Source organism: Ranitomeya imitator, chromosome 1 (genome assembly GCF_032444005.1).
Source record: "Ranitomeya imitator isolate aRanImi1 chromosome 1, aRanImi1.pri, whole genome shotgun sequence".
NCBI classification, from domain to species: Eukaryota; Metazoa; Chordata; class Amphibia; order Anura; family Dendrobatidae; genus Ranitomeya; species Ranitomeya imitator.
The window spans coordinates 659,682,329-659,696,936 of NC_091282.1; the positions used below are offsets into that span (position 1 = coordinate 659,682,329).

Below are 14,608 nucleotides of genomic sequence, written 5' to 3' on the forward strand. Positions count from 1 at the left end.
GAGCGGTGAATGTGAGCAGTGGTGTCCGCCTCGCCCCTCCTTTCTCTCCTACGGTGATGGCGGCTCCAGCTGTGGCGCCGGGCGCTCTGCACGGGCCGGTGGTGAAGGTTCATCCCGTGGTCCTTGCCTCCATTGTGGACAGCTACGAGCGCAGGAATGAGGGGGCGGCCCGGGTGATCGGGACCCTTCTGGGTGAGAGGCGGTGGTGTGTGACACGTGTGGTACCGGGTGAATAGTACAGTGGATGTGACTGATAGCGGGGACAATGGGGCATCAGGGCAGCGCCCCCGTGTGGCCGCACATTGTGATCTGTGTTTCTTCCCTCAGGTTCTGTGGACAAACACTCAGTGGAGGTGACGAACTGCTTCTCTGTACCGCACAACGAGTCCGAGGATGAGGTACCCGGGGGAGGCTCCCGCCGTCTGGGGAAGGGGGGAGAGGTGGCCGCCGTCTGGGAAAGGGGGGAGAGGTGGCCGCCGTCTGGGGAAGGGGGGAGAGGTGGCCGCCGTCTGGGGAAGGGGGGAGAGGTGGCCGCCGTCTGGGGAAGGGGGGGAGAGGTGGCCGCCGTCTGGGGAAGGGGGGGAGAGGTGGCCGCCGTCTGGGGAAGGGGGGAGAGGTGGCCGCCGTCTGGGGAAGGGGGGGAGAGGTGGCCGCCGTCTGGGGAAGGGGGGGAGAGGTGGCCGCCGTCTGGGGAAGGGGGGGAGAGGTGGCCGCCGTCTGGGGAAGGGGGGGAGAGGTGGCCGCCGTCTGGGGAAGGGGGGGAGAGGTGGCCGCCGTCTGGGGAAGGGGGGGAGAGGTGGCCGCCGTCTGGGGAAGGGGGGGAGAGGTGGCCGCCGTCTGGGGAAGGGGGGGAGAGGTGGCCGCCGTCTGGGGAAGGGGGGGAGAGGTGGCCGCCGTCTGGGGAAGGGGGGGAGAGGTGGCCGCCGTCTGGGGAAGGGGGGGAGAGGTGGCCGCCGTCTGGGGAAGGGGGGGAGAGGTGGCCGCCGTCTGGGGAAGGGGGGGAGAGGTGGCCGCCGTCTGGGGAAGGGGGGGAGAGGTGGCCGCCGTCTGGGGAAGGGGGGGAGAGGTGGCCGCCGTCTGGGGAAGGGGGGGAGAGGTGGCCGCCGTCTGGGGAAGGGGGGGAGAGGTGGCCGCCACCTGGGGAAGGGGGGAGAGGTGGCCGCCGTCTGGGGAAGGGGGGGAGAGGTGGCCGCCGTCTTCGAAGGTATCCACTGTCTGAGGGGTGAGGGAGAGATGTGCCCACCATGAGAGAGGGGAGGAAGGTGCCCCATCTGGGGAAAGGTGGGAGGGAGCTCACCTTCGGGGGAGGGTGGGGAGGAGGAAGGTACCTGCCATCTGGGGGTGCCCGCCATGTGAAGGGGTGGAAGGAAGGTGCCTGCTGCGAGAAGTGAATGGGAGGAATGTGCCCGCTGTCAGAGAGAGTGGAGTAAGGTGTCTTCCAGAGGTGGGGGGGGGGGGAAAGGTGCCTGTCTTCCAGGATTGATAGTGGAAAGAAGGTGACTGCTGTCTGGGGGTGATAGGGGGAAGATACCGCCTGTCGTCCGAAGGTGATAGGGGGAACAAGGTGACTGCCGTACGGGGGTGATAAGGGGAAGAAGGTGGCTGGTGTCCGGGGGTGATAGGGGCAAGAAGGTGACTTGTGTCCGGGGGTGATAGGGGGAAGTAGGTGACTGCTGTCCGGGGGTGATAGGGGGAAGAAGGTGACTGCTGTCCGGGGGTGATAGGGGGAAGAAGTTGACTGGTGCTCGGGGGTGATAAGGGGAAGAAGGTGACTTGTGTCTGGGGGTGATAAGGGGAAGAAGGTGACTGGTGTCTGGGGGTGATAGGGGGAAGAAGGTGACTGGTGTCTGGGGGTGATAAGGGGAAGTAGGTGACTGGTGTCTGGGGGTGATAAGGGGAAGAAGGTGACTGGTGTCTGGGGGTGATAAGGGGAAGAAGGTGACTGGTGTCTGGGGGTGATAAGGGGAAGAAGGTGACTGGTGTTGGGGGTGATAAGGGGAAGAAGGTGACTGGTGTTGGGGGTGATAAGGGGAAGAAGGTGACTGGTGTTGGGGGTGATAAGGGGAAGGAGGTGCTTAGAGAGATTGTGATTGTGGGGGAGCTGCATGCTTTACGGGTATCGAGGGTGCCTCCTCGTTCCATGTACTGAAGCCCGTTGTCTTCCAGGTGGCGGTGGACATGGAGTTCGCTAAGAACATGTACGAGCTTCACAAGAAGGTTTCCTCCACAGAGCAGATCCTTGGTTGGTGAGTGGCAGGCGGCTACTGGGGACAGTTACTCCGCGCTGCCTCCGTTCCTTACTGACCGTATTGTGTACTGCAGGTATGCCACCGGGAATGACATCACCGAACACTCTGTTCTGATCCACGAGTATTATAGCCGTGAGGCCACCAACCCCATCCACATGACCGTGGACACCGGCCTGCAGGGGGCGCGCATGAACATCAAGGCCTACATCAGGTACCTACCTACATACATACTGATATATCCTACAGTTACACCACTGACCTCTCTGCAGAACATCGCTCTCCACCTCCTGACAGATACATAGTGATATATCCTACAGATTACACCACTGATCTCTCTGCAGAACATCACTCCTCCACCTCCTGACAGATACATAGTGATATATCCTGCAGATTATTACACCACTGACCTCTCTGCAGAACATCGCTCCTCCACCTCCTGACAGATACATAGTGATATATCCTACAGATTACACCACTGATCTCTCTGCAGAACATCACTCCTCCACCTCCTGACAGATACATAGTGATATATCCTGCAGATTATTACACCACTGACCTCTCTGCAGAACATCGCTCCTCCACCTCCTGACAGATACATAGTGATATATCCTGCAGATTATTACACCACTGACCTGTGTGCAGAACATCGCTCCTCCACCTCCTGACAGATACATAGTGATATATCCTACAGATTACACCACTGACCTCTCTGCAGAACATCACTCCTCCACCTCCTGACAGATACATAGTGATATATCCTGCAGATTATTACACCACTGACCTCTCTGCAGAACATCGCTCCTCCACCTCCTGACAGATACATAGTGATATATCCTGCAGATTATTACACCACTGACCTGTGTGCAGAACATCGCTCCTCCACCTCCTGACAGATACATAGTGATATATCCTGCAGATTATTACACCACTGACCTGTGTGCAGAACATCGCTCCTCCACCTCCTGATATATAGTGATATATCCTGCAGATTATTACACCACTGACCTCTGCAGAGCATCACTCCTCCACCTCCTGACAGATGCATAGTGATATATCCTGCAGATTATTACACCACTGACCTCTCTGCAGAACATCGCTCCTCCACCTCCTGACACATACAGTGATATATCCTGCTGATTATTACACCACTGACCTCTGCAGAACATCTCTCCTCCTCCTGACAGATACATAGTGATATATCCTGCAGATTATTACACCACTGACCTCTCTGCAGAACATCGCTCCTCCACCTCCTGACAGATGCATAGTGATATATCCTGCAGATTATTACACCACTGACTTCTCTACAGAGCATCGCTCCTCCACCTCCTGACAGATACATAGTGATATATCCTGCAGATTATTACACCACTGACCTCTCTGCAGAACATCGCTCCTCCACCTCCTGACAGATACATAGTGATATATCCTGCAGATTATTACACCACTGACCTCTCTGCAGAACATCGCTCCTCCACCTCCTGACAGATACATAGTGATATATCCTGCAGATTATTACACCACTGACCTCTCTGCAGAACATCACTTCTCCACCTCCTGACAGATACATAGTGATATATCCTGCAGATTATTACACCTCTGACCTCTCTGCAGAACATCGCTCCTCCTGACAGATACATAGTTATATATCCTGCAGATTATTACACCACTGACCTCTCGGCAGAACATCGCTCCTCCACCTCCTGACAGATACATACTGATATATCCTGCAGATTATTACACCACTGACCTCTCTGCAGAGCATTGTTCCTCCACCTCCTGACAGATACATAGTGATATATCCTGCAGATTATTACACCACTGACCTCTGTGCAGAACATCGCTCCTCCACCTCCTGACAGATACATAGTGATATATCCTGCAGATTATTACACCACTGACCTCTGTGCAGAACATCGCTCCTCCACCTCCTGACAGATACATAGTGATATATCCTGCAGATTATTACACCACTGACCTCACTGCAGAACATCCCTCCTCCACCTCCTGACAGATACATAGTGATATATCCTGCAGATTATTACACCACTGACCTCACTGCAGAACATCGCTCCTCCACCTCCTGACAGATACATAGTGATATATCCTGCAGATTATTACACCACTGACCTCTCTGCAGAACATCGCTCCTCCACCTCCTGACAGATACATAGTGATATATCCTGCAGATTATTACACCACTGACCTCTCTGCAGAACATCGCTCCTCCACCTCCTGACAGATACATAGTGATATATCCTGCAGATTATTACACCACTGACCTCTCTGCAGAACATCGCTCCTCCACCTCCTGACAGATACACAGTGATATATCCTACAGATTATTACACCACTGACCTCTCTGCAGAACATCGCTGCTCCACCTCCTGACAGATACATAGTGATATATCCTGCAGATTATTACACCACTGACCTCTCTGCAGAACATCGCTCCTCCACCTCCTGACAGATACATAGTGATATATCCTGCAGATTATTACACCACTGACCTCTGTGCAGAACATCGCTCCTCCACCTCCTGACAGATACATAGTGATATATCCTGCAGATTATTACACCACTGACCTCTCTGCAGAACATCGCTCCTCCACCTCCTGACAGATACATACTGATATATCCTGCAGATTATTACACCACTGACCTCTCTGCAGAACATCGCTGCTCCACCTCCTGACAGATACATAGTGATATATCCTGCAGATTATTACACCACTGACCTCTCTGCAGAACATCGCTCCTCCACCTCCTGACAGATACATAGTGATATATCCTGCAGATTATTACACCACTGACCTCTCTGCAGAACATCGCTCCTCCACCTCCTGACAGATACATAGTGATATATCCTGCAGATTATTACACCACTGACCTCTCTGCAGAACATCACTCCTCCACCTCCTGACAGATACATAGTGATATATCCTGCAGATTATTACACCACTGACCTCTCTGCAGAACATCGCTGCTCCACCTCCTGACAGATACATAGTGACATATCCTGCAGATTATTACACCACTGACCTCTCTGCAGAACATCGTTCCTCCACCTCCTGACAGATACATAGTGATATAACCTGCAGATTATTACACCACTGACCTCTCTGCAGAACATCGCTCCTCCACCTCCTGACAGATACATAGTGATATATCCTGCAGAATATTACACCACTGACCTCTCTGCAGAACATCGCTCCTCCACCTCCTGACAGATACATAGTGATATATCCTGCAGATTATTACACCACTGACCTCTCTGCAGAACATCGCTCCTCCATCTCCTGACAGATACATAGTGATATATCCTGCAGATTATTACACCACTGACCTCTACAGAACATCGCTCCTCCACCTCCTGACAGATACATAGTGATATATCCTGCAGATTGTTACACCACTGACCTCTCTGCAGAACATCGCTCCTCCACCTCCTGACAGATACATAGTGATATATCCTGCAGATTATTACACCACTGACCTCTCTGCAGAACATCGCTCCTCCACCTCCTGACAGATACATAGTGATATATCCTGCAGATTATTACACCACTGACCTCTCTGCAGAACATCGCTCCTCCATCTCCTGACAGATACATAGTGATATATCCTGCAGATTATTACACCACTGACCTCTCTGCAGAACATCTCTCCTCCACCTCCTGACAGATACATAGTGATATATCCTGCAGATTATTACACCACTGACCTCTCTGCAGAACATCGCTCCTCCACCTCCTGACAGATACATAGTGATATATCCTGCAGATTATTACACCACTGACCTCTCTGCAGAACATCGCTCCTCCACCTCCTGACAGATACATAGTGATATATCCTGCAGATTATTACACCACTGACCTCTCTGCAGAACATCGCTCCTCCACCTCCTGACAGATACATAGTGATATATCCTGCAGATTATTACACCACTGACCTCTCTGCAGAACATCGCTCCTCCACCTCCTGACAGATACATAGTGATATATCCTGCAGATTATTACACCACTGACCTCTCTGCAGAACATCGCTCCTCCACCTCCTGACAGATACATAGTGATATATCCTGCAGATTATTACACCACTGACCTCTCTGCAGAACATCGCTCCTCCACCTCCTGACAGATACATAGTGATATATCCTGCAGATTATTACACCACTGACCTCTCTGCAGAACATCGCTCCTCCACCTCCTGACAGATACATAGTGATATATCCTGCAGATTATTACACCACTGACCTCTCTGCAGAACATCGCTCCTCCACCTCCTGACAGATACATAGTGATATATCCTGCAGATTATTACACCACTGACCTCTCTGCAGAACATCGCTCCTCCACCTCCTGACAGATACATAGTGATATATCCTGCAGATTATTACACCACTGACCTCTCTGCAGAACATCGCTCCTCCACCTCCTGACAGATACATAGTGATATATCCTGCAGATTATTACACCACTGACCTCTCTGCAGAACATCGCTGCTCCACCTCCTGACAGATACATAGTGATATATCCTGCAGATTATTACACCACTGACCTCTCTGCAGAACATCGCTCCTCCACCTCCTGACAGATACATAGTGATATATCCTGCAGATTATTACACCACTGACCTCTCTGCAGAACATCGCTCCTCCACCTCCTGACAGATACATAGTGATATATCCTGCAGATTATTACACCACTGACCTCTCTGCAGAACATCACTCCTCCATCTCCTGACAGATACATAGTGATATATCCTGCAGATTATTACACCACTGACCTCTCTGCAGAACATCACTCCTCCATCTCCTGACAGATACATAGTGATATATCCTGCAGATTATTACACCACTGACCTCTCTGCAGAACATCACTCCTCCATCTCCTGACAGATACATAGTGATATATCCTGCAGATTATTACACCACTGACCTCTCTGCAGAACATCGCTCCTCCACCTCCTGACAGATACATAGTGATATATCCTGCAGATTATTACACCACTGACCTCTCTGCAGAACATCACTCCTCCATCTCCTGACAGATACATAGTGATATATCCTGCAGATTATTACACCACTGACCTCTCTGCAGAACATCACTCCTCCATCTCCTGACAGATACATAGTGATATATCCTGCAGATTATTACACCACTGACCTCTCTGCAGAACATCACTCCTCCATCTCCTGACAGATACATAGTGATATATCCTGCAGATTATTACACCACTGACCTCTCTGCAGAACATCACTTCTCTACCCCTTTCTCTTGCAGCACTCCGATGGGTATCCCTGGTAAAACAATGGGTGTCATGTTCACCCCGCTCACCGTGCAGTTTGTATACTATGACACTGAGCGGATAGGAGGTGAGTGGCTGTAGATGATGGGGGCGTTTGTCCTATCCTTTGTGTAGAGGGCTGCAATGCCACCTTGTGGCAGTTCTCGGTACTGCGTCCTGGCCTGACGCCTTTTCTTCCCTTTGCAGTTGACCTCATCACAAAGACCTGCTTTAACCCTAACCGTTCCATCGGTCTGACCAGTGACCTCCAGCAGGTGGGCTCCGCTGCCACACGCCTGCAGGACTCGCTGAGCACCGTGCTGCAGTATGCGGAGGATGTGCTGGTGAGTGGCGGGCTGTGCGGTCTCTGCTGCCTCCTCACTCTTTTATATTCATCATCTCTTTTTCTTTTTTCTTTCAGTCGGGTAAAGTCTCTGCAGATAACAACGTGGGCCGCTTCCTGATGGACCTGGTGAACCAGGTGCCAAAAATAACCCCCGAAGACTTCGAGGCCATGCTGAACAGCAACATCAATGTGAGTAGTGCTATTAACCCCTCGTGCTGCAGCCAGCTGTGAGCGCGGTATCTAAGCGGTTAGTCTCCACCCCATCATCGTGGGTGTTCATTACTTTACCTTTCCTCTTCTCTCTCCTTCAGGATCTGCTGATGGTCACGTATCTCGCCAACCTCACCCAGTCGCAGATAGCTCTCAATGAGAAGCTCCTGAACCTGTGAGACCCCGCACTGCCCCCTAGAGCCTGGATTATCCATGTTTGGACTTTTTTTCACTTTTTTTTTTTTTTGTGTTTTGTGCCTGCTGGGTCAGTGCAGCTTATCCTGACCAGACACAGTGACTCCATAAATGACCCGACAATTATCGGGGGAGCCCCGTTGCTACTCGCAGGTGTAAGTCCTCACTGTTAATAAAGCTTTATTATTCTGTCGCTCACTGTGGACCTCTGTTTCTGCTTGCTGCCAGTGAATGGACACATTTACAGCCAGAGTAATCTATACTCCCAGCTGAGGGTTTGTTACAGTATCTCCAGTCTATTAGTTCCTCTGTGAGAAGGATGAGGACTCATTGTAACAAAGTATCAGAAGTGAGGTGTGTGTGGTCGTACTGATGCCGCTGCGGTGTCTCTTCTCACCAGCCAGGCATTGTTTCCTTAGCTTTACTTCCTGTTAGCACTCAGGATTGTCGCACAGGACCCTGCAGAGTGGGCTCAGCTGCCGCTATGGTGGGAGTTTACATACTGGCGTATATGTGGCTTTCCATGGCTGTTTTCCTGGTTCTATACATAGGAGGTTCCCAAAAAATGACTTATTTATCTTAAAAAAAATTTGATTCAAGAAACGCTTTCCATTTTAGGTTTTTCTTTATTCTTGGGAGTAAGTTGTCACAGTGGGTGACAAACCGCTATCATACTCATGTTCAATCCGTACGTAGGCGGAGATAGTGACGGCACCGCTGATTGGGCGCCAGGGTCACATGTCACAACCTGGCACGAGAGCTCCGAGACCGCGAGTGCAGGAGTGGAGCCGACACAGGAGGGGGAGTATGGGTTTATTTTTTCAAAGATTAACATTTAGTTCAAGAAGGGGTTGTCCTAGTATTGGACCTCGTAACCGCGTCAGTTTTGAAGAATATAAAATGTTTCCGACCGAGAAGCCGTTGGGCCAAGAGCAGATCATCTAATGATGGATTGTGAAGGGGAAGAAGGCTTTCCAAACAGCATTTAAACTTTTTTTTTTTTTCCAACTAATTCTTGTTTGTTTTTTGGGGTAGCCGATATTCCTGGCCGCCTCCCTGCAGATAAGTTCCCTGTACGTGCAGCTGCACGGTGACGCATCCCAAGGAGGAGACGAGACTTCTCCTTCCTGTCCCGGCTTCTGCCTCAGCCCGTGTGAACCCAATAGTCCCCGATACCAGGTGTCCTCAGGGCAGGGGCCAGTGTATAAATGCAGCCAATCGGCAGCCAGTACTCATCCTGTAACTCCACCTACATCCTAAAAGCAAGCAATTGATTGGATGCAGGTATATATCTTAAACTGTTGTATGGGGAGATGTCTGAATGTGAGGCCTGGACCCCATCTGTGGAGGTCTCTTTTATCTCGTAGCACTGAAAACCACATGTCCTACCCTGATCTGCAACAACCCTTGTGGCGAAGCTCGTGGTTGTCTTTCTTAACGTCAATTTAGGCGGCCTCTACTAGCCCCCAACATTAGGACCCCTCTACATCAGCTGGTCCTAGTAATGGAGATCCCACACAGGAGAGGATTAGAGACACAGCTCATCAGACTGTATCACACAGGATAGGATTAGATACACAGCTCAGGAGTCAGTATCACACAGGATAGGATTAGATACACAGCTCAGCAGACAGTATCACACAGGATAGGATTAGATACACGGCTCAGCAGACAGTATCACACAGGATAGGATTAGATACATGGCTCAGGAGTCTATCACACAGGATAGGATTAGATACACAGCTCAGCAGACAGTATCACACAGGATAGGATTAGATACACAGCTCAGGAGTCAGTATCACACAGGATAGGATTAGATACACAGCTCAGCAGACAGTATCACACAGGATTGGATTTGATACACAGCTCAGCAGACAGTATCACACAGGATAGGATTAGATACACGGCTCAGCAGACAGTATCACACAGGATAGGATTAGATACACAGCTCAGGAGTCAGTATCACACAGGATAGGATTAGATACACGGCTCAGCAGACAGTATCACACAGGATAGGATTAGATACACGGCTCAGGAGTCAGTATCACACAGGATAGGATTAGATACACGGCTCAGCAGACAGTATCACACAGGATAGGATTAGATACACAGCTCAGCAGACAGTATCACACAGGATAGGATTAGATACACAGCTCAGCAGACAGTATCACACAGGATAGGATTAGATACACGGCTCAGCAGTCAGTATCACACAGGATAGGATTAGATACACGGCTCAGCAGTCAGTATCACACAGGATAGGATTAGATAAACGGCTCAGCAGACAGTATCACACAGGATAGGATTAGATACACGGCTCAGCAGTCAGTATCACACAGGATAGGATTAGATACACGGCTCAGGAGTCAGTATCACACAGGATAGGATTAGATAAACGGCTCAGCAGACAGTATCACACAGGATAGGATTAGATACACAGCTCAGCAGACAGTATCACACAGGATAGGATTAGATACACAGCTCAGCAGACAGTATCACACAGGATAGGATTAGATACATGGCTCATCAGACTGTATCACACAGGATAGGATTAGATACACGGCTCAGCAGACAGTATCACACAGGATTGGATTTGATACACAGCTCAGCAGACAGTATCACACAGGATAGGATTAGATACACAGCTCATCAGACTCACACAGGATAGGATTAGATACACGGCTCAGGAGTCAGTATCACACAGGATAGGATTAGATAAACGGCTCAGCAGACAGTATCACACAGGATAGGATTAGATACACGGCTCAGCAGTCAGTATCACACAGGATAGGATTAGATACACAGCTCAGGAGTCAGTATCACACAGGAGAGGATTAGATACACGGCTCAGCAGACAGTATCACACAGGATAGGATTAGATACACGGCTCAGCAGACAGTATCACACAGGATAGGATTAGATACACAGCTCAGCAGACAGTATCACACAGGATAGGATTAGATACACAGCTCAGCAGACAGTATCACACAGGATAGGATTAGATACATGGCTCATCAGACTGTATCACACAGGATAGGATTAGATACACGGCTCAGCAGTCAGTATCACACAGGATAGGATTAGATACACATCTCAGCAGACTATCACAGGATAGGATTAGATACACAGCTCATCAGACTGTATCACACGGGATAGGATTAGATACACGGCTCAGTAGTCAGTATCACACAGGATAGGATTAGATACACATCTCAGCAGACAGTATCACACAGGATAGGATTAGATACACATCTCAGCAGACAGTATCACACAGGATAGAATTAGATACACGGCTCAGCAGACAGTATCACACAGGATAGGATTAGATACACAGCTCAGCAGACAGTATCACACAGGATAGAATTAGATACACGGCTCAGCAGACAGTATCACACAGGATAGGATTAGATACACAGCTCAGCAGACAGTATCACCCAGGATAGGATTAGATATACAGCTCAGCAGACAGTATCACCCAGGATAGGATTAGATACACAGCTCAGCAGACAGTATCACACAGGATAGGATTAGATACACAGCTCAGACAGTATCACAGGATAGAATTAGCTACACGGCTCAGCAGACCGTATCACACGGGATAGGATTAGATACACAGCTCAGACAGTATCACAGGATAGGATTAGATACACGACTCAGAAGACCGTATCACACATGATAGCATTAGATACACAGCTCAGCAGACAGTATCACACAGGATAGAATTAGATTCCCAGCTCAGCATACAGTATCACACAGGAGAGGATTAGATACATGGCTCAGCAGACAGTATCACACAGGATAGGATTAGATACACAGCTCAGGAGTCAGTATCACACAGGATAGGATTAGATACACGGCTCAGCAGACAGTATCACACAGGATAGGATTAGATACATGGCTCAGGAGTCAGTATCACACAGGATAGGATTAGATACACAGCTCAGCAGACAGTATCACACAGGATAGGATTAGATACATGGCTCATCAGACTGTATCACACAGGATAGGATTAGATACACGGCTCAGCAGTCAGTATCACACAGGATAGGATTAGATACACAGCTCAGGAGTCAGTATCACACAGGATAGGATTAGATACACGGCTCAGCAGACAGTATCACACAGGATAGGATTAGATACACGGCTCAGGAGTCAGTATCACACAGGATAGGATTAGATACACGGCTCAGCAGACAGTATCACACAGGATAGGATTAGATACACGGCTCAGCAGACAGTATCACACAGGATAGGATTAGATACACAGCTCAGCAGACAGTATCACACAGGATAGGATTAGATACACAGCTCAGCAGACAGTATCACACAGGATAGGATTAGATGCATGGCTCATCAGACTGTATCACACAGGATAGGATTAGATACATGGCTCATCAGACAGTATCACACAGGATAGGATTAGATACACGGCTCAGCAGTCAGTATCACACAGGATAGGATTAGATGCACATCTCAGCAGACTATCACACAGGATAGGATTAGATACACAGCTCATCAGACTGTATCACACGGGATAGGATTAGATACACGGCTCAGCAGTCAGTATCACACAGGATAGGATTAGATACACATCTCAGCAGACAGTATCACCCAGGATAGAATTAGATACACGGCTCAGCAGACAGTATCACACAGGATAGGATTAGATACACAGCTCAGCAGACAGTATCACCCAGGATAGGATTAGATACACATCTCAGCAGACAGTATCACACAGGATAGAATTAGATACACAGCTCAGCAGACAGTATCACACAGGAGAGGATTAGATACACAGCTCAGCAGACAGTATCACACAGGAGAGGATTAGATACACAGCTCAGCAGACAGTATCACACAGGATAGGATTAGATACACAGCTCAGCAGTCAGTATCACACAGGATAGGATTAGATACACGGCTCAGCAGACAGTATCACACAGGATAGGATTAGATACACAGCTCAGCAGACAGTATCACACAGGATAGGATTAGATATACAGCTCAGCAGACAGTATCACCCAGGATAGGATTAGATACACAGCTCAGCAGACAGTATCACCCAGGATAGGATTAGATACACAGCTCAGCAGACAGTATCACACAGGATAGGATTAGATATACAGCTCAGCAGACAGTATCACCCAGGATAGGATTAGATACACAGCTCAGCAGACAGTATCACACAGGATAGGATTAGATACACAGCTCAGACAGTATCACATGATAGAATTAGCTACACGGCTCAGCAGACCGTATTACACGGGATAGGATTAGATACACAGCTCAGACAGTATCACAGGATAGGATTAGATACACGGCTCAGCAGACAGTATCACACAGGATAGAATTAGATTCCCAGCTCAGCATACAGTATCACACAGGAGAGGATTAGATACACGGCTCAGCAGACAGTATCACACAGGATAGGATTAGATACACGGCTCAGCAGACAGTATCACACAGGATAGGATTAGATACACGGCTCAGCAGACTGTATCACACAGGAGAGGATTAGATACACGGCTCAGCAGACAGTATCACACAGGATAGGATTAGATACAGGACTCAGCAGACAGTATCACACATGATAGGATTAGATACACGGCTCAGCAGTCGGTATCACACAGGATAGGATTAGATACACGGCTCAGCAGACAGTATCACACAGGATAGGATTAGATACAGGACTCAGCAGACCGTATCACACAGGATAGGATTAGATACACGGCTCAGCAGACAGTATCACACAGGATAGGATTAGATACACGGCTCAGCAGACAGTATCACACAGGATAGGATTAGATACACGGCTCAGCAGACAGTATCACACAGGATAGGATTAGATACACGGCTCAGCAGACAGTATCACACAGGATAGGATTAGATACACGGCTCAGCAGACCGTATCACACAGTATAGGATTAGACACACAGCTCAGCAGACAGTATCACACAGGATATGATTAGATACACGGCTCAGCAGACAGTATCACACAGTATAGGATTAGACACATGGCTCAGCAGACAGTATCACACAGGATAGGATTAGATACACAGCTCAGCAGACAGTATCACACAGGAGAGGATTAGATACATGGCTCAGCAGACAGTATCACACAGGATAGGATTAGATACACGGCTCAGCAGACAGTATCACACAGGATAGGATTAGACACACAGCTCAGCAGACTGTATCACACAGGATAGGATTAGATACAGGACTCAGCAGACAGTATCACACATGATAGAATTAGATACACGGCTCAGCAGTCGGTATCACACAGGATAGGATTAGATACACGGCTCAGCAGTCGGTA

At 49.0% G+C, this 14,608-nt stretch overlaps 1 protein-coding gene across 1 annotated transcript; it reads left to right on the plus strand.

The window, feature by feature from the left end:
- Window positions 1-25: 25 nt before the first annotated feature.
- On the plus strand, window positions 26-8,482 carry EIF3F (eukaryotic translation initiation factor 3 subunit F). Its single transcript, XM_069728837.1, has 8 exons — window positions 26-192; window positions 328-398; window positions 2,167-2,246; window positions 2,323-2,460; window positions 7,535-7,626; window positions 7,746-7,882; window positions 7,960-8,073; window positions 8,196-8,482. Exons 1-8 carry the CDS (start codon window positions 57-59, stop codon window positions 8,271-8,273), a joined length of 846 nt encoding a protein of 281 aa, XP_069584938.1. The 5' UTR covers window positions 26-56; the 3' UTR covers window positions 8,274-8,482.
- The last annotated feature ends 6,126 nt before the right edge of the window (window positions 8,483-14,608 follow it).